Raw genomic sequence first — 26,180 nt, 5'->3', positions numbered from 1 at the left:
TATACAATCTTTCAAAATATAGGCTATATAATAGATACATGTTTTGTCTTGCTATAGTGAAGCTATACTTTGGGGTGAGCAGACAACTCATGTCTATATTTCATTAATTGCATGGGAGCACAGCACTTCTTCTTCTTCTTCTTCTTATATTATTATTATATGAATAATTACCATGAGAAGTGGGTTGTGTACCTTTACCCCAATTATGGTTGCCTTAAAGTCTCATAAAAAGCCGGATATTCTGATATCAGTCATATTTGACAGTAAATGTCGAACCATGTAATTAACTTATCCTCAAGTTTTATTGACATTTACCTATAGCTTCTTGATACATCTTAATATCTCATCAGATATTAAAAAAAACATTTCACACGTGAAAAACACTATGTTGTATTCCGGTGGGACTTTATTGTGAACTCAGTGGTGGAAAGTACGTTTAGTTTTAGTTTCAGAAGGAAATTGAACCCCACAGTTAGTGACTTTATATATTTAATATGATAATGTCCAATGCCCTTTGAGGAAACAATTTAATAGAGGTTTATGATGTCATTTAATCTGGTTCCACGTCGACTGTTCTTGCATCATTGATAATCCCATGGGATAATAAAACCAATTATTCATGAGTAAATACTTACATATCACTGCTCCGAATGTGTTGCAATGGAGTATTGGTTTGTATTGAATCACCGTTGCTTTTACTTTATAATATTACAATAAAGGACCTTCCACCACTACATGGATTAGCGCCCCCCTCCGGCCAACTGGAGCATCGCACGTCGGCACCACAACACATGTGCCAAGTTGAGTCGCACCTTAATAAACATATTTTCTAACAAGAGACACCCTAGAGTCACTTCCCCACGTGACAACTTCAATTCCGATAACACGTATCGTGACGTCACGGGGCACCTCCCTCAAGCTCCGCCCTCCACGTGAGCCCGTAAACTCACCGGGAAGTCTCTCTGTGTGCGTCCCGGTCAGTGCGTCAGTCAGTCAGTCAGTGCGCCGCTCTCTGTGCTCACAGGGAGCAGGAACCAGGGATTTGGTTTATTGGGATCGAACACCTGGATTACCAAGCGACATCTGTATTTGTCTTTATTTCTTACTTTTTGTTCTGACTTGTGGGCTTTGAGGAAACTGAGATGATGTCTCGGGCTCCGGATGATGTGAGCAAGCTGACTGAAACTACATACAAGGTGAGTCCTATGGCAAATCATTATATAATAATCGATAATGGATGGATATATCTCTGTTTGGGGGGGGGCGTGGTTTTTTATTCGTTGTTTTTTAATTAATTTGTGTTGCATTTTCAAGTTTCAGTTTCAAGTTTCAAGTTTTTATTGTCACATCCCCTTTTATACAAGTATAATCGGTTTGTGAAATTCTTATGTGCAAAACACCCGACAGCAGTAGCAGACTAAAAAAAGAATAAGAATGAGAATAAACTATACAATATCCACACAAAAAAGAAGAAAGTATTAACAATATATATATATAAAACAATGTAATAGAATATACATCATGACAATATATATATATAAACAATGTAATAAAATATACACTTTTTTGAGACAATATATATATATATGTATATACATACAATATATATATACAATATATATATATAAAACAATGTAATAAAATATACACCATGGCCATAGATATTCACAGAATATGTTCTGGTGTATAGTGTTAATGAGGGTCTCAGTCCTTGTTCAGCAGCCTGATGGCCTGACTGAAGAAGCTGTCCCTCAGTCTGTTTGTGCGGCACTTGATACTGCGGTATCGCCTGCCTGACGGTAGAAGGGTGAACAGTTTGTGGCCGGGGTGGTTATTTAACCCCAATAACAATAATAACACTATATAAATGCGTTAGAGACAGTTATAGTGCGTGTGAGCGTTTTTATTGGGACCGATCTCTTCCCATTAAGGACCCATTCTGTATTTACCGGCGGAATAAAGTTGTTTTGTTGTATCTTATATTTTAATTTAATTTTAATGTTTAATTAATTCAACCAGGAAATGCCTCATTAAGATTAAAATGTGGTAGTCATAGCCCCACCTGTCTGCGTGACGTGTGATGAGTGATACTCGCTCATCAATCAACCTGCTCTCGCTTGTCAATGGACATGACGTCATCTGATCAAAAGTCCTCTAATCACGCGGGATCCATCTTGATTAGTCGGGCTAGAATAATCCAATCAAGTTTACACTCTCGCGTGATAAACAGGTGAGAGTATGACTGGGGGGGAGGGGGGACTTTTAATACTTTTTTAATGACCAAATTACTTCAAAATCCAAAACGAAGAAAGTTTTGACTCAAAGTTAAAAAGTTATTTTTTTGATTTGGGTTGAAGTTTAAATGTAATTATATACTTAGATTTATATGAATATGTATTGTCCTGGCTGGATTAGCAATACAGAGTGTGTGTTTTGTCTGTGTGTGCGTGTGTGTGTGAGAGAGCGAGAGAGAGAGAGAGATAAAACCATACCTAGTCAACAGTGTGCCACAGTTTCAGCTGGGAGAGAGAGAGAAAGAGAGAGAGAGAGAGAGATTGAAACATGTAGTTAACAGTGTGCCACAGTTTCAGCTGGCAGAGAGAGAGAGAGAGAGAGAAAAAAGAAACCTAGGAACCTGTTTCCCCTTTTCCCTCTCCTCCTGTGCTCGTTTGTTTTTCCTTCATGTAAAGTCATACCTGCAGGTCATTGTTGTATGGAGGGCGTGCCAGGGGAATGGAGACAGGGAGGTGAACGGCACTTGATTGTTGAGGCATTTAAATGAGAGACGGGAGGGAGCGATGAGACTCACACTGCAATGAGCTGCCACTTTGTGTGGGATTTCGCTCTTATAAGGGAGTTGTAAAGCATGTGTGAGGGGTCAAGTTAAAGATTGAACGTTTTATTGTTCTGACACGCTGATATTTATAGAGCCACAGCGCCAAACACTCGCTCTTGTTTTCATGTGTTTATTTTCTCCTCCCACTCCCGCAAAAATAGCCTCACGATAATGTGTTATTCTTGGCAAATAAAAAATAATTAGAGTAAATGAATGTGAAAAATGATGTGCAAAACTGTTTTCTAGATGAGGAATACAATAAGAGTTGTTTATCTCTTCAACCCCTCAATCTCTACTCTTTTTTACCCCCCAGAATGTGATGGAGCAGTTCAACCCGGGCCTGAGGAATCTGGTCAACCTCGGGAAGAACTATGAGAAATCCGTCACAGGTAAACACAGCTTTATGATGACACCCGATGACCTATACGTCTTAATGCAAACTTTGAATTTGACCTCCTGTGTACCTCGGTGTCAGCAGCCGGTAACTAGACAATGTTTGCCTGTGTCTCCCATGCAGCGATGACTCTAGCTGGGAAGGCCTATTTTGATGCATTGTCAAAGGTCGGAGAGACTGCTATCGTGTCTCCAGTCTCCAGAGAGCTCGGTGAGTCTAATGCAAGTCCAGGTTCAATCCACCTACAGTGAGGGGAATCTCAAGTGTGTGTGGGGAGGGAGGGGGGAGATATCCATATGCAAGTGTCTTGGAGGTGAAGCTGGAAAAAGATAGTGATTCATCGCCTTGCTTTTATGTTTATGGTATCTTGGAAAGCGTAGCCTACGTATCAACTTTTCTTTACCGAGAGTCAGACGTGAAGAACGACGCCACTCTCATGTCGGTACGGTAAACATAAAGCTACATACAGCTAGCAGGTATCTTAGCTTAGCATAAATAGAATCGCGAGAGTCAGACTTGGAGAACGACGCCATTCTCATGTCGGTAGCCTACGGTAAATATAAAGCTACATACAGCTAGCAGGTATCTTAGCTTAGCATAAATAGAATCGCGAGAGTCAGACTTGGAGAACGACGCCACTCTCATGTCGGTGCGGTAAATATAAAGCTACATACAGCTAGCAGCTATCCTAGCTTAGCATAAATAGAACCGCTCGCCTGAATCTCTTTGAATGTAACAACATCTGCATTACGGATATCCGGTAATAAGTGAGGTTTAGAGGCGCCGGTCGGCACATTTTGTGACAGAGTCGGGCTTACTCCAGACTTTACGCTGAGCTAAGCTAACAGGAGTGGTTTCAACCATCTCATCTAAACTCTTAGCAAGAAAGCGTGTTTGTCAAAAAAAAGTTGAACCGATTCCTAAAGTCACCATGAAAATGATGAAAGAGACACCACCATACGCCACATTTTGCCTGCATGCAAGTCAATTATGCAAACATCTGTAAATAACATCAAAGGAGCCCTTGTGGCACAGTAGCATTAGCATTTCATCACAGTCTGCTCTCACGCTCGCTCTGATTAGCGCTTCCTCGGCCTGTTCTCTGAAGCAGCCAGAAAGCCTGCACAGGTTGTTCTTTTATCCCCCATGAGACTCATCTCCAATTATTCTATTAGCTCTCACATTCGCACCTGATCTACTTCATCCAGGGATTGAAAATTAGTGCTATTACGAGTAATTCATATATAGTAATATGCTGTATTGCTCATTAATTCAAGTGCTAATGCATTGGACATGCAGAGAATCAGAGTAGGGCTTTGGACATTAATGAATAATGCTTTGTTATTCAGCTCGGGGTCTTTTTTAAGAGAAAAATGGTCACCCCAGTGAATAATATGTGTTGTAAGCTCTCTTTTTTTATGGCATTTGCATCACCTCCAGTCATAAACAAAAGTATATGAAATGTCAGACTAGGTGAGGTGATTTTCACAGAGATGCCATTGTGCAACAGTGAGAAGATGAGTGTGTCACGTTTGGTGAAAATGTAAATAAAGGAATAAGGAAGTAGGAAAACAAAGCAACATGGACGAACAATGGCGCAGTATTAGCGTACGGAAAATGAAAACCGCGAGGAAGAATATGTTTCACAATGCTAAAGTGACAGACCCACGAGCATCACCTTTCTCCTGTCAGTCAGAACGATTACATTTTGAATTAGTGCCACTAAAAAAAAGAGCTTTCTTATTAACTATTAGTAGACTAACAGGCCTCTTGGTGCCGATTAGCCAAAAATATTCGGCAAACTCAAAAGTATATTTACGGTTACACGGTTTGCCGGTGACATTTAGACCGTTTGCCAAGAACAACAAGGTGGATGTACTTCACATGCGAGATGCTCCGCCATCTTTGCTTTTGAACACATGGAAAGTCTGCAGCTTTAACATTGTAGCATGTACATCTCACAGCATATTTGAGGAGAAGAAAAACACCGAAAGAAAATAACCCACTGACCCAGTGACCCTCATGAACAGAGCCCCGGGTCCCCTCATAAACTGTTTTTTTTTCATTGCTTTTTTATCTTATATGTTGACTTTTGATTGTTGTTGTTTTGTTTGTCTGACTAATGTGTACACACCAGCCGCCAAGTCAGATTCTTCGTGTGTCTAACACACTTAGCGAATAAATTTGTCTGATTCTGATTCTGATCCTTTAAAGAACAGATGAAGCGGATGAATCGGGTGTATTTATAGCGAGTATCCATCGAAAAACACTTAAACGTCTTTGAGTAAAAAAAGGTGCTTGAGAGTCTGGGCTCGGCCTGGACGACGTTGAGGCGGTGGGAATCGTCTCACACGTTGCAGCGAGCAGAGCAGTAAACACGCTGAGCAAACAGCAAGACAAGAGGAGACTGTCCTCCTCACCGACCCCCGTTCCCCCATCGGTCTCACCAAAACCTCCGTCTGTCTGTGGAGGCCAGCGGAGACTCAAACTGCATGAAAAGAGACAAACATCTACTTATTAAAAAAATCTGTGCTGTATGCATACATAGAAACATACATGAGGCCATGATGATTTATAATTTATTATATTTAAATGTACAGACTCCAAGAGAGGATGGCTCTTTAACTTCAGGATTTACGATGGTTTATCGTCGCCACGAGTGAATCATTAATCATTCACATCTCTGACCGTTGGATGCTTGATTTAGTCATAAAAGTCCGATAATGGAGCATCATTCATTTTTAAACTGCACCACTGTCAACGATGAAATAGCAAATGCATGACTGTGTTGGTAGGACTGAATCTCCACTGCAGACACATGGAAAGAGATTTCAGAATTCAGTTTTTTCCCTCCTCCCTCTGTGAATGGTGTGGTGTAAAAACAACTTGCGTCACGGTAGTTGGCAAGCATTCGCAGAAAGTTACCTGAGGCTTGTACTTCATGCCGAGCTGCTAATTCTCCCCTTCAACTTCACAATGGAGGTGAAAGTGGACGAAGTAAAGAAGTCACGAGTGAATGGAGACAATGAGTTAAAACACCTAGAACCTTTGCTGTTTGAGCTCGTTATTTATGACTTTAAAAAAAACAAAAGCATACTTCCTTTTAAAATAGTTACTTCATCAGAGTCGCTTTATTATCCAAAAGTAAAACCAGGAAATGGAGACCCAAATAACCATCTTCCCTGCTCTTCCATCTGTGATTCTGTCATGGGCTGATACCCCTATAGTAATTACCGCAAATATTTAAGAATAACAAAAAAGTACCTTTATTACCATGTTAAAAAATAATAACTCTTACAAATTAAAACTTACTTTATTACCTTGTTAACAAATAATAACTATTACAAATTAAAAATATCTTTATTACCATGTTAAGAAATAATAACTTACACATTAAAAGTATCTTTATTACCATGTTAAGAAATAATAACTTGGAAATTAATTAAAAGTACCTTTATTACCATGTTAAGAAATAATAACTCTTACAAATTAAAAGTACATTTATTACCATGTTAAGAAATAATAACTCTTACAAATTAAAAGTACCTTTATTACCTTGTTAACAAATAATAACTATTACAGATTAAAAATATCTTTATTACCATGTTAAGAAATAATAACTTACACATTAAAAGTACCTTTAATACCATGTTAAGAAATAATAACTCTTACAAATTAAAAGTATCTTTATTACCATGTTAAGAAATAATAACGTACACATTAAAAGTACCTTTAATTCCATGTTAAGAAATAATAACTTGAAACATTATAGATTCAATACATGGTGGCTAATGTTAGCTAAATTATATTGCTGTGTAGCTAATGGTGGCTAAAGTGATAGGTCAAAATAAATAAAATAATGGGTACCATTGTGTGTTCTTTTAAAAGAAAAAGGAAGTAAACAGAAAGTGTGCCATCAGTTCTTGAGGCCCCAGTCGCCGCTGTTTGGCAAAGGTCACTTTAAAACTAGTTTCATATGTAAAATTACACACGATTATAGCATGACATCAGTGACATTTATATGACATTTATATATTTATAATAAGAATAATAAAAATGCCATGGCTGCTATGCCATATTTAAAAGCCATAGTTTTCGTGGGTGTCCATTTAGAAACTTCCTGTCCATGAGGCCATGACCGGACTCCACGGGGAGTTGCCATTCCACTCTGAAAAGCAGCAGGTATTCAGGGACCGGTAATGTTACCGGGGAAAGAATAGCAACGTCCCCCACCCCTTGCACCTTTTCTTCGTTCGCCGAGCCTCCGTCAAAATAGTTATTTTTTAAATATTGTAGGTAAGTACACTTGTCACCATGAGAGAGAAAGAGGTAATGTCAGCCGAAGCAATTTCTTCTCCCCAGAGAACGAGGATTTTAGAGAGTTTTTCCTCTCCCGATAGCTTCTGTGACAGATTTTGGCTTTTTAGAGGAGCTATTTATTCCGTGGGAGGTTGATTGTGTAGATGAAAAGAGATTGGGACATTTCCAACATCTGGCTTAGAGCTCTTTCACGGGACCGTTTTTTGGCTCTCTAGACACAACAAACCATTTTTGCCGGCGTCATCAGTGCACGATGGGCCATTTATCTTTTTTTTAACGATCACCACAAACATCAGGGAACCCTAAATTGTTCCTAAATGTGAACGAAGGTACACACGTCCCTTCATTTCTCTCCCTGAGTTATAGTTTGCGTCTAAGAACACCTGAGGAGCAGACTCATTCGTCCTGGCTCCAAAAAACAATAACAGAGTTAGTCTAAGAACCTCTAATGCCTTCTTCCTGGCACGAGCCGGGTTCACTCAGGAATAATGCAGTTTATATGTTAAATGTGCTTTTCTTAGAATGAATCAGATGCATCATTTTTGTGCATTTTGAACCAAAATGAATTCTCGTTATGACATAAGTCATATTTTTACTCTTGGACAGCGGCAGGAAATCCGTGTCCTCAAAATTCTTATATACACACGTATATATATATATATATATATATATATATACACACACCGCCAAGATAACGGTATCTCGGCTCCTTACTTAGATCTACTTAGCATACAGACTTCAAAGTGGTATCGATCTTCTCATCTACTCGGCAGGGAAGTGAGGAAGTGAGTATTTTTCCCAAAATGTTGAACGATTACTTTAAAACCTTTAAAATAAGAAATAAGTGGTATCTGCTCTGGTCGTGAAGACTCGTGATAGAAGTTTTTGGGCAGCTGCTTGGGACAATTAGCTGGACCATATGGCATAAATGTATCTGTGCCACCAAAAATATCACACAGACACAGATGGTTTCCACCAAAACCAGGCCGAGACTGTTGAAAACAAATACAGGAGGGGGGAGGTTGAGTTATGACGACAGGTCGCTAAGGATCCCAGATGTTAAGCATCTCTGCATCTACTATTAAAATAAAGGCTCCTTGTACACTTGGAGTTTCCCCCAAGGGACCTCTAAAGATGATCACTTACCGCTCAACAAACTATGATGGCGGGAGCATCTACAATCCAGTCACGCATTGGTCCTCTCACACAAATATCACACAAGTCCCTCCTTCGCTGGCTTGGCATCTGAAGTCGTTTATGGGCTTTTAGTATTTCGAGAAAATCACCGTCTCTGGAACTTTTGACACAAATAGGCCGTTTTTAAAGTGATGAGGTTTGCCTTCAGTTTGTTGGACTAAGTAAAGAGAGATTTATACCGATGCTCGAGGCTGCAGTTATTCTTATGAGGTTTAGTAACGGATTATGTCGTGTGCCGCGTGTGACTGCCGGCCATCGCTCTGTGTTAAGGAAGCTGTCACAGACACTGATCTACACAGTAGACTGAGACGCTCCGATCAATAAACAATAATAAATGACGACAAACCAAAAATAGATGGCTTTTGATCATCAGCAGCCTGAGAAATAAGATGATCCATATCCATGGTGGCGTCTTATATTGGTCGTAATAACTGCAGGGCGCTGTTTGCGTGTGCGTGAAGTCGATTGACACACAAAATGGTCAGCAATTAGTTTGATAATTCATTTTTTCTCTGGTGATTTCAATGTAAAACTATTGATGAAATGACAAATTATTCAAGCTGTCATGGGATTTTCTTTCAACATTGCTCGACAAAAATTGTTTTAGATTTTTTTGGTCATACTTGACGTATTAATCGTTATTAATTGAATAAGGTTGTGTAAGCGACGTCTAAGTAATGCAGACGTTAGTTCAGCATGTCGATGTTCATTAATGAGCCTCTCCTGAGCTTATGATCATATTACATGATCTTCATCAGCAGAAAAGGGTTTTCTCAGTTCATAAATACGTTCACATTTTTTCTCTCCAAGTTTAAAGTTGAGTTTCAGTTCATTGTCAAACTTAAAAATAGCATTTTACAAAACAGTATCACATCAGGGGGGCATTCATCAGCTGATCTGACAGCTTTCAACTCGATCTACCTCGAGTGGTTCTGGGTTGGTTGTTTATACAGCGAGTCCAGAGTCCAGCGCCTGACCACTGTCACATTCCCATTAGTTCCCATTCAACACTTAACAAAGAGACATCATGATGATAACACAGGAAGGGAATAGCTCATCATGGGCAACTTCCTGATAAGTGTCTCCCCACCTGCACTGGAATGTGTGCAATTGAAATACCTTTTCATCCTGAGTCACAAAGGAGGTGGCTGCATATTTTCCACACACACACACATACACACACACCGCAGATCTGCGCAGACAAGCCCAGTGATGCATCTCGTGATAAGATCGTTGCGCAACACCCATGACCGATGTAGGCGCTGCCAAGTTGGGCACTGACTCAGACGTCGCTTGCACTCGGATAGAGGAGTAAACCTCAAGAAAAAGGGAAAGATTTCAAAATAAAGGGCGAGGTTGAGAACAGGAGCCACCGGGGGGTTCAGTCACCAGTGTTTGCCCCGCCGACGTCATCGCGTGTCTTCAACTTGCTTAGCTAACTCCGCATAGTCAAGTGTTGGCACCGGGCACTCCCAGAACATAAATGGCATCACCGGTTGAGCATGTCGAAATCTCTGCATCCTATGTGCAGTCTTGTAAAACAGGCATTAGATACAGGTTGCATAAAGCCAAATAAATGTCTTTTATTCATAGTTTTTAAAGCTTTTTCGGTCTTCACTTTTACCTGCGGTTGACAGCACACCTGGATTATGAATATTTTAACCCTAACGTCTTCATTTCGACAGGCTTAAAGCTCTGACGACCAAACGACATGATTCAAAGAGGAGAGAGTCAGGCGTGTTCATAACTCAGTAAGCAATAAGTCATGTGAGTGAATGGTGGATATTCTAGTTTCCCACAAGGATCTCTTATCAACCCTTTAATGCGTGAAAAAAACTAAACATGTGCACATTGCGCAAATCGTCGATGTAAAATCAGATTGTCTTGGTACTTGAAATCCTCAAAGGGGAACAAATAGCCTGAAACAGATATGAGATTAGATAACGTTAGAAAAAGCTTGAATCGCAGTCCAGAAGCCCAGTAGATGCTAAAAACTAGTTTTGTATTCACACTTTGGCGAGAAATAAAGTTACACCTTCAAATCTCACACTTTAATTCCATCAGTTTTCTTACTTCTTCACAACCCGGTGCTTTTGCTCACTCTCGTATGACAGAACCACGATTCACCAATGCGCTCTGCAGCATTTGACCCTCCCACTAGCAGGCGTCCACACCTCGTTAAACCCAAAGGTGAAAATCTGCAGGTGCACAACAGCCTCTTTGACCCCCCCCCCCCCCTGGCCTTTCTCAGCCTCCCCCTTCCATCGCAGTCCGTTGTTGGGCTTGTACAAACAGCCCTATGAGCCCCCTCGAAGCACAAAGGCATGCATTTACCAGTACGTTCTGGTGACCTTCAGAGGGCAATGTTGTTGTAGCTGGACGCTGCCTGCTGGATCACGGGGAGTACGGCTCTGTAACCGTGGGCCATTACGTTTGTTTGCCCCCCCCTCGAGTTGGAGGCGTGCAGGGAGGAATGTCAGGTGTTGGGTCCAAATGTGTGTTTAGGTGCAAACATGGGGGCAGCTTCTAGAGATTAATTTGACCTAAAAATCACAAAGTGAACCCAACACCTTTGCCTTTCTGAAGCTGTTCAAAAAAACTTGACTTTTCCCCTAGTGGTGACTCTATCACATGCAATTTCTTGTTGCAGGTTTCACCAGAAACGCGGCATCCTATAGTAAACCTGGAGTCTAGATTTCACCCCATTGTGATCGCTATAATCTGCTTAGCTACGATTGTCCACTCCTGTTTACAGTATCGACTCCCTCCCATTGTCGTGTGTCAGATGCTGCTCTGTCTATGCCGTGAATGGAGACTGTTCTGTATCTGAGCGCACAATACTACAACGCTTCATAGGGATTACTTATTGACAGCTGTTCAAATATTGAAAGGAGCTAAGTCATCTGTAAAATAAGAGCTGTAAAGATGTACGCAAGGCCCGATGAAAAAAAAAAACCTTTGTTGGGTTATTACGCAAAGTATTCATAAATGACATATTTTTTCCTCCGAATCTGCGTTGTGTGGTGTATTCTTGTTTGTGTGCGGTGGATGTGTATGTGTGGTGTCACCATGCCTTTCTTCAAGGAATACTTACAGTTGAAACATTGCACTTTTCTTGCCAGGAGTAAGATGAGAGTATTGATACCCCTCTCATTGTCTGTATAGTAAATATGAGGCTAGTTAGCTTAGCTTAGCACAAAGACTGGAAACGGGGGGCAACGGCTAGCTCGGCTCCGTTTCCGGGAAAACAAAACAACGCAGTGGGCGACGCCCCTTAAGCTCCCAAATTAACACATGAACGCATATATAAAATATGTAAATGTGACAAAGCACATTGTGGTTTAACGATGAGTTATGTATGTAACTCACAACAACACAACAAAAAATATATTTTGTCCCTGGTCAGAATACAAAAACAACCATACATTCAAAGAGTTTCTCTTTCTTTGTATTGATATCTGATCCTAAACAAATGTCCTGATGTATTTCTAGGTGTGGTTCTGATGGAGATCTCAGAGGCCCACAGGAAGGTCTACAATGAAATGGAAGAGAACGTGAGTAGCCTTTGGAAGTAGTCCGCGACAAATGCACAGATTACTGATGTTTGAGTGGCGTTTTGTACAAAGAAAATAGAAAGACGGGATTTTGTTGACAGTACGAAAAATTTAGAATACGGCCATTGTTCCCTTAGTCTGTCAACTTGATGGATCTGAAGAATGAAACAAGACGGAGCCTTTCTTGTGTCGCAATTATGTCATTTAAAGTCCCCTGTTGAGCCTTTTAAGTCCCCAATTGTCTTTCTGACATATTACATTTCACATAACAGACAGAGATCTGCCATTTGATACCCTACCCTTTCTGTACAGCTCACCTCTTTCACCTTGTGTGCTCATTCTTAACATATTAGAGAGTTCTAATTGGTTTAAACAAAATGTGAAAGAGAGTTTTGCAAAGGGCGGAAAACCCAACAGAATCCTCTCCCGACTCTGCTGCCTCGGGGTGAAATGCCCCAAATGCCATGCTAGTGACAAGAAGTAAAGTGCTTGAATATGCTGACAGCTGAAACACGACATTCAGTCCCTTTTGGAAACAAGCACATGCTCTTACGCAGAAAATCTAAACCGTTTCAACCCTGGGCTGATCGTTATGTATCCGCGTGAGGGGAAAGTTGTAAATCTTTAACCATAACAAGCTGATTAGATTTCCCTGATTGAGAACCAATCCTCTCAGAAGCCCATTATCACGCATTCCACCAGGTCAACTCCCCTCTCTTATCGCGGCGTCTCCGTTGAGCCATGCCACTGAACTGTACATTGAGTTTAGAATGGCGTGAAAGTGTGTCGCAAGTGTGTTAAGGTGTGTACGTTCTCTCTCTCTCTCTCTTTCTGCAGTTCAAGACGTTCCACAGAGAGATTATTCTAGAGCTGGAGAAGAAGACAGACATGGATGTGAAATACATGAATGTAAGTGTAATCATATACATACACTACCGTTCAAAATGTTGGGTTCACTCAGACAATTTTGTGTTTTCCATGAAAATTCACACTTTTATTTATCAAATGAATTGCAAAATTAATATAAAATATAGTCAAGACATTGACGAGGTTATAAATCATGATTTTTATTTGAAATATTAATTTAGTTCTTCAAACTTATGGCTCAAAGGAAGGCCAGTTTTATAACTTCTCTCACCAGCATAACTGTTTTCAGCTGCGCTCACATAAAAAGGGTTTTCAAGGGTTTTATACCCCTCCGTTAGTCTTTTAAGGCGATAACACAATGTACCATTAGAACACTGGAGATGGGCCTCTATACACCTCTGTAGAGACTTCATTAAACACCAGAGAATAGTCATTTACCACATTAACTATGTAGAGAGTGTATTTGTCAGGCTGCACAACAAACTGCAGTAGACCGCTGGAGATCCTGGCAAACTCGGCACTTTACTCAGCACTTTACTTAATTTCCCCCCTGTATATTTAGTATTTAGTATTAGTATTTATTTTTTAGTATTTAGTTTTGTGTTTTATATTTATTTTCATTGATGCTCTGATGTGCACTGCTGCTGTGATTTTTGAAATGTCTCCACTGTGGGACGAATAAAGGAATATCATATCATATCATATTTATGATTAATTTAATGTTATCTTCATTGAAAAAAACAGTGCTTTTTTGAAAAATAAGGACATTTCTAAGTGACCCCAAACTTTCGAACGGTATTGTATATACATACATGCCTTTTTACCATCGCTGATAGGATTAGATTGACCAATTAGACTGCATCTTAAGGTTCCGTGAGGGATATTTGTGTGATGGAAACTGCAACCTGCTCACTTGTCTCATCTCTCCCTTGTCGAACGCAACTGCAGGCCACGTTCAAGCGCTACCAGTCGGAGCACAAGGTGAAGCAGGACTCCCTGGAGCGCTCGCAGACGGACCTGAAGAAGCTCCGGAAGAAAAGCCAGGGGAAGCACTCGTCCAAGTACGAGATCAAAGAGAACGAGGTGAGAGCGGAACCAAAACCCACAACGCCACCTCAACTTGTTTTTGTCCTTCGAACCAAAGCACGACTCATACCTTGTGTGCTGTCGCACGCTCACGCTCTGATGCCCGAGAAAAAAAGAATATGACACCTGTAGAATTCATGTGACGGTGTGGAGAGATGTGGCCGAGACAATCGTCATCATAATCGCATACCAAGAAGAAAGTAGGAGGTGTGGGAGACTTTGTGGAACTGCAATTGCAGATTTTTGCTTTCCGGTTATACTTTAATTTCACGTCTTTGATGAGTGAACTCTCGATACCTCTTTAAAAAGCTTTTTTCCCCTCAATTCTGGATAGAACAAGGGAATATGACCATCAAAGGTGCCACCACGCCTATAGCTGTTTGCAGATTGTCTGTTTCTGCACGCAGCTGAACGAGAGAATTATGTTCAAATATAGACGGAACATTGTGTTTTTATTTTAAAGGCGTACACACCCAAAATGTGCACTAACGCGTGCATGATTGCTCACATGTATGCAGACACACAGGCCCAGACCACGCCGAGATCCAGGTCATAGTTGGGATCATCATTGGGAGTTTTTTTCTGATCCGATGTGAGGTCAAAGGTCAGGGATGTCGTATGTGTACAGATTGTTTAAGCCCTCTGAGGCACATTGGTAGTTTGTGATATTGGGCTATATAAAATAAACAGAATTTAATTGAATTGAATCTTGAACAAATAGTTCTTTTCTTGTAGTTTGTCCTAAAATGCAACTGGATAGTTACATCATCCAGCAGCATGAGCTGCTAGGGCTGCATTAGAAACCTTTTAGGTGCTCAATCAGTTTCATTGTTTGGAATTTACACTTCTCTGCCCTCGGTGGATTTGATTGAAGCTGAAGAGCAACACCCAAAACCGGTTCCCAACACACCGCATAGCGCTAGTTAGCAAACGCTAGCATGCTGACACGCTAACAATCTAAGATTATACCGCGTTTTCACATGTGATTGTGAGCATATTAGCATTCTGGCTCTAGAATTTAGCTCATAACAAACATAACAAGTGTGTCTCAGTGGATACATGACACACATAATGGACCATAAATACACAATATTTAAAATTAACATTTGGATATTGTCCAGAAAACAACTTTCATTCTCACCCATCAGGAGGTAGAATTGTACCTTCGGCAGTGTACAATGGACAGGAAATGCAAAGTAAATATTTCCAAGCAGACAGTCTGCAGTGTGAAATAATATAATATAATATATTATAAAGTCTTTTGCATAACACAAAAACAAGTGTCGCTGCCAAGTGACTAGGAGCACGCACGCACACACACACACACACACACACACACACAGGCTTGGCCTTGAAGGTTTAGTCATTGTTGACGCCACCATTGCTTGTGGTGTGCAGTGACCCTGAGTGTATTGTGTCTGCTTTCACATGATCGGTGCACATTATCGGCTGTTTACCTCCCGCTGTCCGCTACCAACAAGCAATCTTAACACCTCAGACAGCAATTTGCTTTGTAAATCAATGCGTTGAGATGAAGTCGAGACGGCGAAGCCACGAGCAATAATTCCTGTCTGCCTCGCGTTTTCATTTATCGACTGGCTTCGTGTCCTCACTTCTGATGATGGATGTGTTTGCCTGGTCCGCGGTTTTCTTCGATGGAATTGCTCAACGAATCTTTTGATTGAAAAATCAAGAAGTGATTGCAGGTTGTGAACGCGCTGTGTCTTTCTTCCTCTGCCGTTAACATCAGAATCAGTCTCCTTGTTTGTCTCTGCATGGGAAGTTTTTAAAGATACTCTTTCTCTCTCAGAAGTGTCTTTTTCCCCCATTATCTGATTAAAGATGACACTAGAAAGGAGACAAGGATCCTCCAAGATGATGAGCTCAGTCTTTTGTCTTTCTGCTCTCTCGGCTCGACGACGAAATGGGAAATGGGGAAAATCAAGAGCCTTTGCGTCAGGGTCTGAGCGGCTATCGTGGAGAGAGAAAGAGACCAGACCAGTATAGATGTGGGTCTCTGACAGAGGCACCTTTAACCGTCACCATGACAACCTGGGCAAAATGGGACAGATGCTATAAAGGGAGTGGGTGTAGAATAAAATAGGGGGTTGAGAAGTAATTGTAAAGGACTTATATGTCTTACATGAGGCCCAGTGGCATGTCTGCAGTGTGTTACTGGCAGAATCGTTCTCCGTGAGGAAGGTGTGTCTGAAGAGCTGAGATCAATCCACGAGCAGCAGGACACGCAAATAGACTCGTCGCTAAGTTCAGAGACATCGATTACAAGCTCATTAGTGCCGAGGTTTGTGACTATTTCTCGCGGCGAGCGCACAAGCATTAAGTTGCGAACCACAGAGTTCACTTTTACTCCTTAGAGAGTTAAAGCAACACATTAACAACCCTAACCGCTTCTCTGTGGAGGTTCACGGCTGGAGACTCTGGCCAATGAAAGATGGACATGTAGTAAAAAAAAAGACTATTAAAAAAAATATTTTCACTAAATTAATTGTAAATAAATTAAAAACAAAAAAAGGTAAATCAAAAAGGAAATACATGGAAATTAAGGGAAAAGAAAAGTTATTTTTAACACATTTATTATAATTTTATTTTCTTAGTTTCTATTATTTTTAATGACTGTTCTATTGTATTTTAAATTATATTATTAATTTTTATTTTACTGTCCTCTAAATAATTGTTCTTCTATTTTTTCCTTTGTGTTTTCCTGTGTGTTTCTAGTTTTTCCAATTATATTTAATTATTTTATTGTTAATATTTATTTCTCACCATCTAACTGATTCAGGCCCATTCTACCTTCTTGTCAGACTGATGAAGCAGTGAGAGAAACACCTTGCTCTGGTTTATTGTATTGTTTATTGTCTTTGTGGTCACTTATACTAAATAGTAAACTACAATCTCTCACTCATTTGCTCATTTGAAACGTGACGGGTTATTAAACGTTGCTGTCCTCTCTGCCCCCGTCTGCAGTATGTGGAGACCATTTCGTCGCGCCAGATGGACATGCAGAAGTTCATCGCTCATGGCTGCAGAGAGGCCCTAATAGAAGAAAAGAGACGCTTCTGCTTCCTGGTGGACAAACATTGCATGTTCTCCTATCAAATCAGCAACTTCCATGAGAAAGTAAGCACAGAGAGAGAGGGAACTCTACATAGTCAGAACCCCTACAATAATGGACTGTTTCACATCTGTCTTTCTCTGGTGTTTCCAGGCCAAAGAGATGCTGACTGTGCAGCTCCCCAGCTGGCAGGAAAAGTGCAGTGAAATCACCGACGTGCCGGACACGGTGACCACCATGATAGAGGAGTTGTCCCCCGCTCCAACGCCAATGCCTCTGGTTGAACATTACAACAGGGTGAGTCTTGTGGCTGTTATGGCTACATTTCGTAATATCATATCATGAGCTGTATTCTCTTATCATGTGTTGCTTTTCATCCCTATCTTCAAACACTCATCTTACTGTAAGATGCTTCAGATAAAAGCATTCCAAAAATCACATATGAATAAACCGTGTTGACAAGACATGCCCTGAAGTCTTTTATCTTGCAACGGTGCTGATATCTGTTGCTCATATCGGTTGTCTCTGATGTCCATGGGGAAATCCTGCACATGCTCCTGTTGCTCTTTTAAAGTGCCCTGATTGTTGTTTTGTGTGGATATTTATTGCTACGTAAGAGGCACACATTCAGTTTCAATTACCGTGCTGGCTATTATAAACTCATTGCCATGACACAGACTTTACCCTGATTTTTTAGGGGAAATACTTGTTATAATGTCATTATGTCTGGCTTCATATCTTTGCATCTGTTAATTATATTCTTCTTCATCCACTCAGAACAACGTGGAGTCAAGGGTGCCTCCTCCAGCCCCGCAACTGAAGGCCCAGATCAGTCCGCTTGCCAACATGTTCAACCCAGAGCGCCAGATTCCCTTCAGCCCCACGTCAGACCACAACTCAGGTAGTTTAGTTTAGTTTATTAACTGTATCCCTGTTAACTGACGCCTTAGCGGCCGCTAATCTTCCTGGGGTCCACAGAAAGGACAACATACAAAAAATGACGTGAAACAAACAGTTTTAAAAAAATAGCACAAACTGAAATTGTGTTGGAAGTTTTGGGAATTTTTTGGGAAATGCCCTCATGGTGTAGAGATGGATGAATACCACTCTCCTATTTCAGAATCAGAATCAGCTTTATTGGCCATGTATGTGTGCATATAGGCCTACATGGAATTTGACTCCGGTTTCATTTACACTCTCATCGTAGCTACATCTACATGAAATATACTAATTACCTTCCCATTGAAAATGCGTAAGGTTATGTTTTGATCGCCGTGTATTTGTATGTGTGCTTGCGTGCGTGCGTGTTATTCGCATAAGTCAAAAAGTATTAAACCGAACCGCATGACATTTGGTGGGATGATTGGTTATTATCCGGGGACCATTTGATTAGATTTTGGGATTGATCGGGTCAAAGGTCAAGATCAAGGTCATGAAAAGGTCCAAATCTTCTTTTTACCTATAGCACGGTCAATTTTTAAGTTCATAATTCAATGCCCAATCTTGTGATATGCGAAGGTATGCGCTCTGCCGAGTGCCCATTCTAGTTTACCAATAGGACAAATATAAAAAAGACATTGAGGACAACAGAATAACAACATTTATGTACAATATAAAACAACAGTGACAATCTGTGGAGTAAATGGAAGCTAGCAGCCTGTTAGCTTAGCTTAACAAAGAGACTTGAAACAGGGGGAAACGGCTGGCCTTTATTTGAAGATGGAACAACACCCTTTCTCAAAATTTCAAACTACTGCTTTATGTAACATTGCTTTAAATTGCCTTTTTTGATTTTCAAGTTTTGACAGATGTAACTGATGTCATCCATCTAGAATCTCCTCCAGACCAGGGCAGTCTCGGAGAGGTCAGCCTGTCCAGCCTGTCTACGTCCCAGTCGTCCGGTCTCAACGTGGGCAGGAGGCCCAGAGTTAGGACCATCTTCCCCCACACGGCGGGCAACAACGAAACGCTCCTCAGCTTCGAAGAGGGCGATACCATCACCCTGCTCATCCAGGAGGAGAAGGACGGATGGTTGTACGGAGAGCTGGAGAAGACACAGCAGTACGTTTTCCACTGGTTTCATTATTCAGACATTTTATTACCCTATACCTGATACCATGATGATAATGTGTGGAGCCAGACCTTTCTTTAGTGGAGATACATCTGGCTATAGGCGAGACTAGGGATGTGAGGATGGCTAAATGACTCCTCCGCTCACGTTCTGGAAATATGAGTCCAATGTCGTCTCATGCTGTTCATTTTGGTCTGCCAATTTTTTCATATCCATCTCAGCGTCTGCAGTTTTAAAGTCTCATGATTCCATCTTTTTCTTATTTACAACAAAACATGAAAACAGCATATCGATGGCCAAAGTGCAAAACCTCCTATCTGCATAATGATCCAGGAAAAAGGAGGGGGAAACCCTCCTATGAGCACTGTGTGTGTTTTGTTTGTGTTTTTTGTATTTTGTATGCTGTATTGGGTATCCTAACACATAGCATTCTGCAGCAGGAAAACAACAAGTTTTGTTTTAGTGCATTTTTTAGGAGGTTTTGCTCTTCGTCCATCCATATATATACCCCATTATGGATGATCCTAATCAATAGTATGGTTTGATACAGTGTAATCCTCTGTGCGAGAGACCACCAACATGACTCTTCATTACCAATAACACACACAGTTTATTTTTGCTTTGATCCCACATACACTGCTGTAAATACCATAAATACTCCCTAATCCAACCAAATGGTTAATCATCTGCCATCTAAGTAATCAATCTGTGACACAGACTTAAACATAGTTGATTTTGCTTTTTTCACGTGACTTTAATCTTAAATAGGATCACAGGGCTTTTTTAGTCTTACGAAACTTAAAATGAACGCAATCCGGAAATGTGGAATAGGAACTTTTAATTCCTCCCAAACCTTTGGCACACCCGCACGAGGAAATGTACTCAGCAGCACCGACACACATTTTTCACATAACTTGAGATAGAAGCTTCTTTGCTCGCTTTGTGTTTGTTTATATTGAGTTGTGATAATACATCAATGCTTAGGTACACAAAGTATGTCAGGTATGTTCCACATGTCAGTCGCTCTCTCTCACTCTCTCACCCTTCCCAACAACACCACACACACACACACACACACACACACACAAACATCCGGATGCAGCAGAAACACACACATATAAAGAGGCATCTGGTCTTGTATATTTTCCTGAATCGATTTTCCCTTTTTCCTAATTTTCCCTCACCCCGGCTCATGATGACGAGTGAAGGAAATGAATATGTCGAGCTAAAAAAAAGCTACTGAAGTTTAAATTGCCCCTCAGAGCAGCGGCTTTGACTCCATCTCACCTCCAGAAAGTGAAATGTTCTTCCCTGACAAGGAATGTGTGTATATATGAAGCTGCAGCAGCAGAAATCCATTGAGTAGCCTGTGTAATTAGTGGTCTTAAACTGCTCGCTATAGATCACTTACTCATAACTCAAGCGAGTGGATTACATCGTGCTCGACTATTTGAAACTCATTAATAAACAAAGGCCTTATCTGCGGCCCGCGCCTGTCCTGTTTGTTGTGAAGAGCCTTTGGGTTTAAAGTGGATTTAATAGATAGATAGATAGATAGATATATACTTTATTAATCCCCAAGGGGAAATTTGTCGTGATGCAGCCGGCGCTGGTTTACAAAGACGAGGACACGTTGGGATAAATCACATGACATTCCGTCTCCTAGCAACAAATCCAGTGCATTCGTCCGTCTTTGCAATAAGCCATATTTCTTCCCCCCGAACGAGACTCAGAGCTTTCTGGGTCTTAGTGAACAACAACTGTCTGCATGACAAATATTATATGAACGTCTCATTCAAGTGTGCTGTGTGTAGCAACTAATATGCTCTAAGTACACAGAATGGTGAAAGTCAGTGACAGTTTTTTTACATCCTTCAAATTAGCATATTTTAAAAGTGTCAATCATCCTCGTAGTGGAATAGATTGTGAGATGTATTATTGTGTTGTCACATGACCCAACCTTCTCTAATTATGCAAGAGAAACCTGTTTTGGCATAGTTGTTATGTGTGTAAAAGTTTGCCACTAGAATCTGGTTTGAATCTTTCTGGTTAATCCTGTTCTTGTAAATCCAATGTTTGGTTATAATATTGCTAAATAGCTTCAAGTTTTAGGAAGTAAACTTATTAGCTTTTTTTGCCAAGAGTTACATGACATCAATATCTCTTCCCCTTCTTATATTACATGAAAGATAACAAGTAATCATTGAAGAATACAGATTTGATATATTTATTTAATATTGTTTTATGACATTATGGTGTGTTTATCGCTGTTGCTAGGCGGGGCTGGTTTCCCTCATCTTACTGCAGACATACTGAACCGGTGATATCCAACAGGTAAGAAAACATTACAACATGCGGGGGGGTTAGAGAATCAATGATTTATTTTTAACAGCTGTACCTGAACATCTCACGTGTGTGTGTGTGTTTGCAGCAATCTCGGCACGCCGGTGCGGAGTCCGAGTGTGGCCAGCCTGCAGGAGCAGGACGAGGAGGAGCCGGTGTTGCTGCCGCCGGCAGATTACGGCGACGGCTCCTTTTCTCGCCCGGCGGCCTTTTCGACGCCCTCGCCACAGAACAAGGTCAACACCGGCACCTCAATAAGCATCTACTAACTAACCACATGTCATCTGTTTTTTTATCTTTGTGTGGATGTGATTAACTAGACACTATTTATCCCTTTAATCCACCTTTCATCTCTCCTAAAAATGAAAAGCTTTAATCACGTTGAAGCGCTCTACTGTGAGATGCAGAGGAGAGGAGAGTATAGGATTTGGATTCATGTTCCCCAGGTGGCCTGAATATTACCAGCAATGAAAGCTCATGTTGGGTGCGTACCTGTTGGATTTGTAAATAGGAAAGTCCAACTGTTCGTCTGACTAATGGCATCTTATCAACACCTCCTTGCTGCAAAGTAATTACCTCCACACCCTTAAGAGTCAGATACACGCCTCAATTCCCATCACCATCAAGGAAACATGTTATATATTTATCGAGACAACTACTTCCGCAAAGGATATGTGAGCGTTAAAGCTATTATTTCTCCTGAAGTAACTGTATCGAGACGTAAAAGACAAGTAGTGTGAAACAAGAATGGAGAGATGCTGCCAGCCTGCCGTTAGAGGAATGGAGAGGTTAGAGGAGAAGGAGAGTTACAAGGACAAGAGGGTAGAGACACAATTCATTTTTTTGTGCCTACACTGTGAATGTCCAGCCGGCAGACGAGCCCAAGCACACTTCTTTCTCCCTCATCATCACCTTCCTCGCTGCTGTGACTGTACGCAGTGTCCTTTGTATCTGCTGCCTCAGGCCTTCACCGTGAAATAAACCACAGTGAGGGATGTACCTTTCCAATCGGGATCGCAGTGCTTTAAAAAAAAAAATCTTCCTTTGCTCATCTTATCCTCTAGTGATTCAACATAAAAATTTTTTTTACAAAAAACATAGCCTAGCATTGATAAGGCCACATACAAGAACCCTTGCCTGCCTTTCACAGCGTGTCCAGAGGGCTGAAGGCCGGCTGTGCTCGTCAGGTTTGTTGTTGGGACTGTGGGTCAAAGGCGGAGCTTAACGGAAAGAAAAACAACAACAACACCAAGTTGAAATGTTGTTATAATCGTCATATATTCCTAAAAATTATGAATATAAGAGTTTTTTTTAAGGCAGTGATCAACCATGACTAGAAGAGGTGCTTCTTGATTGGCTGAATTGAGAGAATACAAGTCTAAATTGCTGAGGCGGCATGTTCAGATATCGTCTGCTCTCCAATGGTTGAGCAGGTTAATGTTTAGTTTACTGCAATTATTAACGAATGCAACGCCACCATTCTGAGAAGCTTCACAGGCGTAAATAATAAAGATTTGCATCTGAAAAATACAATAAAACAAAATCTACTACATTCAGTTCATGATGCTACTTTAAATACCTGGAAAAACAACATCGGACACTAATTAAACTCCTATAGGTTGAAATATTTTCAAACTGTAGCTCCTCTACGAACGTTCTTCACAACATTTTAAAAGCAAATGTGCTCCACAGTAGCCTCGCAGAGGTCAGGCACAGTGTGTATGTTCTCCAGCTTCATTCGCCCCCCCCTTCCCTCCTCCCCTCCTCCCCTCCTCTCTCGGCTCTGTGGAGGGTGACATGATTATCATTGTCCTCAGGTGAGAGGGGGGAAAAAGAGGAGTGTGTGTGTCGCTCGCCATGCAGCCTTTCTAGATCATCGAGATTCCAGACTAGATGAGGTCTGAGGTTAACATGTAGTTTAAGTACATGTCAAAGAAGGGGAGGGGGAGTAGGGGGGGGGGGGGCATCTTAACAAACCAGTCTGACAACACTGACTTTCTCCATAACCAGAGGGAGGGTGTGGTTGTGTGGTGACTGTTGGTGGTACACGTTGGATGTCGTGTGTGTTACTTCTCTTGGTCCACTAGATCTTGAAGGGTCTTTTTTGTTGTTCTTGTGTGCTTCTTTGCCAGCAGGTTTCTTTAGTCAATGGGACCGCAACGCCTTCCTTTCTAGGGTGAGTCACCTAACACGACTAACCAAAACTCATGGGGGTGTTTGTGCGTTTGGTAATTAAACTCCGGTTGACGACCGCATCACGATGAATTTTGAAGGCGTCGTATCATATTTTTTCCCACTTTTTGTTGTTTCTTCCCGCAGAGGAGGGAATCCATTCGCCACAATCAAGCTGAGACCGACAGTCACCAATGACAGATCAGCACCGAACGTCTAGCACATCAGACGAGGATTGTTCACCGCTGTCATGCCTTTCAGGGGGGGGGGGGGTCATTGCGATATTTGACCCCTGCGACACACTTAATATCCCCCCGACCCGTCATCTCACCGGCCTGCATGCTTGTCTCGCTCTCAGTACCAGTCTGCTCTATTAAAGGAACCCATTATTTCTTGGCACACGTGTGTCTGACTGCGCCAGCGCGTGTGTTCTACACGAGCAACGACAAGGAAATATTGCAATCGACACACACACGAAGAAGCCGGAATTCAAATATTCTTTTGTAAGGCAAATATTTTGCTTTCAAAACTAAGAATTCACCCCAAAAAGAAAATGTTGATGAGCCACCACACCATGATAACGACCTACTGCAGTGTATAGATGGGTAGTTACTGACTGTAAATACTTTGAATGGGGCCAGGATAAAGCTATTGGGGCTCATTGTGCATCTGATGGTCCCACACACACCGATGGAATTTCTACTGACGCGCTAACAAGGAGATGAAACCCGAAAAGAGACACTCAGACAGCGTTTTCATAGAGAATGAAGAGATCCAGATTGACTCAATGCTGCCAAGGAAGACCAGCATCCAGGCCGCCCTCCCTGACTTGCCAAGAATATATCATCATTTCTGTTTTTGTCATAATTATTTGTGTCTTTTCTTTTCTTAAGAGGCATTATGATATAGAAAGGTTGTGAGAATGAAGGGAGAGTGACCGTGTTGGGGGAAAGGGGGTTTGTCATTCGAGTAGTAAGGCTATTTATAGACACTTTGTATGATATTTAAATAGAAGATATGTGTGGAGTAGTCCATTCTGTGATTAATTTAATATTCTTTTGAATACGATAGCCACCGTGCTCATGATCTGAAGATTATTTTAACCTGACTGCTGTATTTTAAATGGGCAATGACCTTTTTTCACTCCTCATGGTTTCACTGATTGTTTAAGGTGGATTCTGTGTACGATGCACAGCTTATACAAAATAAAAATCGACCTTACTGGGAGACACATTGCATTGTATGAATAAAGTGGTTTGTTGTTTTTAAAGTATTAACTGTTTTGTAAAACACTTTGTTTTTATGTTTTTGCTTGACAAGAATGTAAACGTGTGATGAGGAAGTGACGATGAAACCGTTGATTGATCCTCGTAGACCCACGAGTGTGTGTAAGTGAAGCCATCATAGTTATTGCCTCTGTGTTGTCTTTTTCTCTCAATAAAACAAGGTAGAGTAAAAGTTGCATCATTAGCATTCATTTACCTTTTCTGTTATGATACACGTATATATTTTATGGTCAAAGCGATTAGGCCTACCTCTTTTTACTCTATCTTTAGAAGCTTTGTTGAATATCATCAAACAAATTTACATTGAGACATTTAATAATCAGTTTAAATTAGTGCTGTGAAAAATAACGCGTTAACTCAGTTAATTAAATTACAGGATTAAGTAGTTGGTTTTTTTAAACGCATTTAACGCATGCGCAGAATGAGCTTCCAATCCGTCTGTTGTTGGTCGTCTCGAACCAGCAGCACATCGGGACGAAAAAAAGTCCCCCTGTGTATAAATGCAGGGCTCTCAAGTGTCTGCGCGCATCAACAACTCTTCTCGGAGCTCTTGCCTGTCTTGAGAGCCCTGTAAATGTATATATGTGATTAATCATGATTAATCCACAGAAACCTGTGATTAACCTGATTAAAATTTTTAATCGTTTCACAGCCCTAGTTTAAATGCAATGAAAGAAACTAAAGGAAAAGAGAGGTATGTTGGCTTGTAAACATACCTTCAAGATAACACACATTAAGTACACCACGGGAACTTGCAACATCATTACTCTACCAGACATTTAGTTCAGTTCCATTTAATTAAATCAGTGTTTTTGTTCTACCTTTCAAGCAGCCCCTGCCCCAATGGCAGACCCTGTCCATTGGTATTGATTTGACCAAGTCACAGCAACATGTTGCACAGCTCCAAGCCTAATAAACACAAATATAAAACATCTGTATGGAAGTGCACAGCTTTTAATCAATTAATTTATATTTTAAAAG

At 40.9% G+C, this 26,180-nt stretch overlaps 1 protein-coding gene across 2 annotated transcripts; it reads left to right on the top strand.

The window, feature by feature from the left end:
• Nucleotides 1-998: 998 nt before the first annotated feature.
• baiap2l1a (BAR/IMD domain containing adaptor protein 2 like 1a) lies at nucleotides 999-25,375 on the top strand. Of its 2 annotated transcripts, XM_056430549.1 has the most exons (14): nucleotides 999-1,196; nucleotides 3,150-3,225; nucleotides 3,354-3,440; nucleotides 12,240-12,301; nucleotides 13,139-13,210; nucleotides 14,117-14,251; nucleotides 17,240-17,392; nucleotides 17,481-17,624; nucleotides 18,105-18,228; nucleotides 19,160-19,388; nucleotides 21,676-21,732; nucleotides 21,830-21,977; nucleotides 23,877-23,917; nucleotides 24,061-25,375. In XM_056430549.1, exons 1-14 carry the CDS (start codon nucleotides 1,143-1,145, stop codon nucleotides 24,131-24,133), a joined length of 1,455 nt encoding a protein of 484 aa, XP_056286524.1. In that variant the 5' UTR covers nucleotides 999-1,142; the 3' UTR covers nucleotides 24,134-25,375. The 2 variants fall into 2 exon arrangements, with proteins under 2 accessions (XP_056286524.1, XP_056286526.1); XM_056430551.1 differs by lacking the exon at nucleotides 23,877-23,917.
• The last annotated feature ends 805 nt before the right edge of the window (nucleotides 25,376-26,180 follow it).

Source organism: Pseudoliparis swirei, chromosome 13, assembly GCF_029220125.1.
Source record: "Pseudoliparis swirei isolate HS2019 ecotype Mariana Trench chromosome 13, NWPU_hadal_v1, whole genome shotgun sequence".
Taxonomy (NCBI): Eukaryota; Metazoa; Chordata; class Actinopteri; order Perciformes; family Liparidae; genus Pseudoliparis; species Pseudoliparis swirei.
Note: the sequence above shows the minus strand (reverse complement) of the source record. Positions and strands in the feature narration are given on the sequence as shown.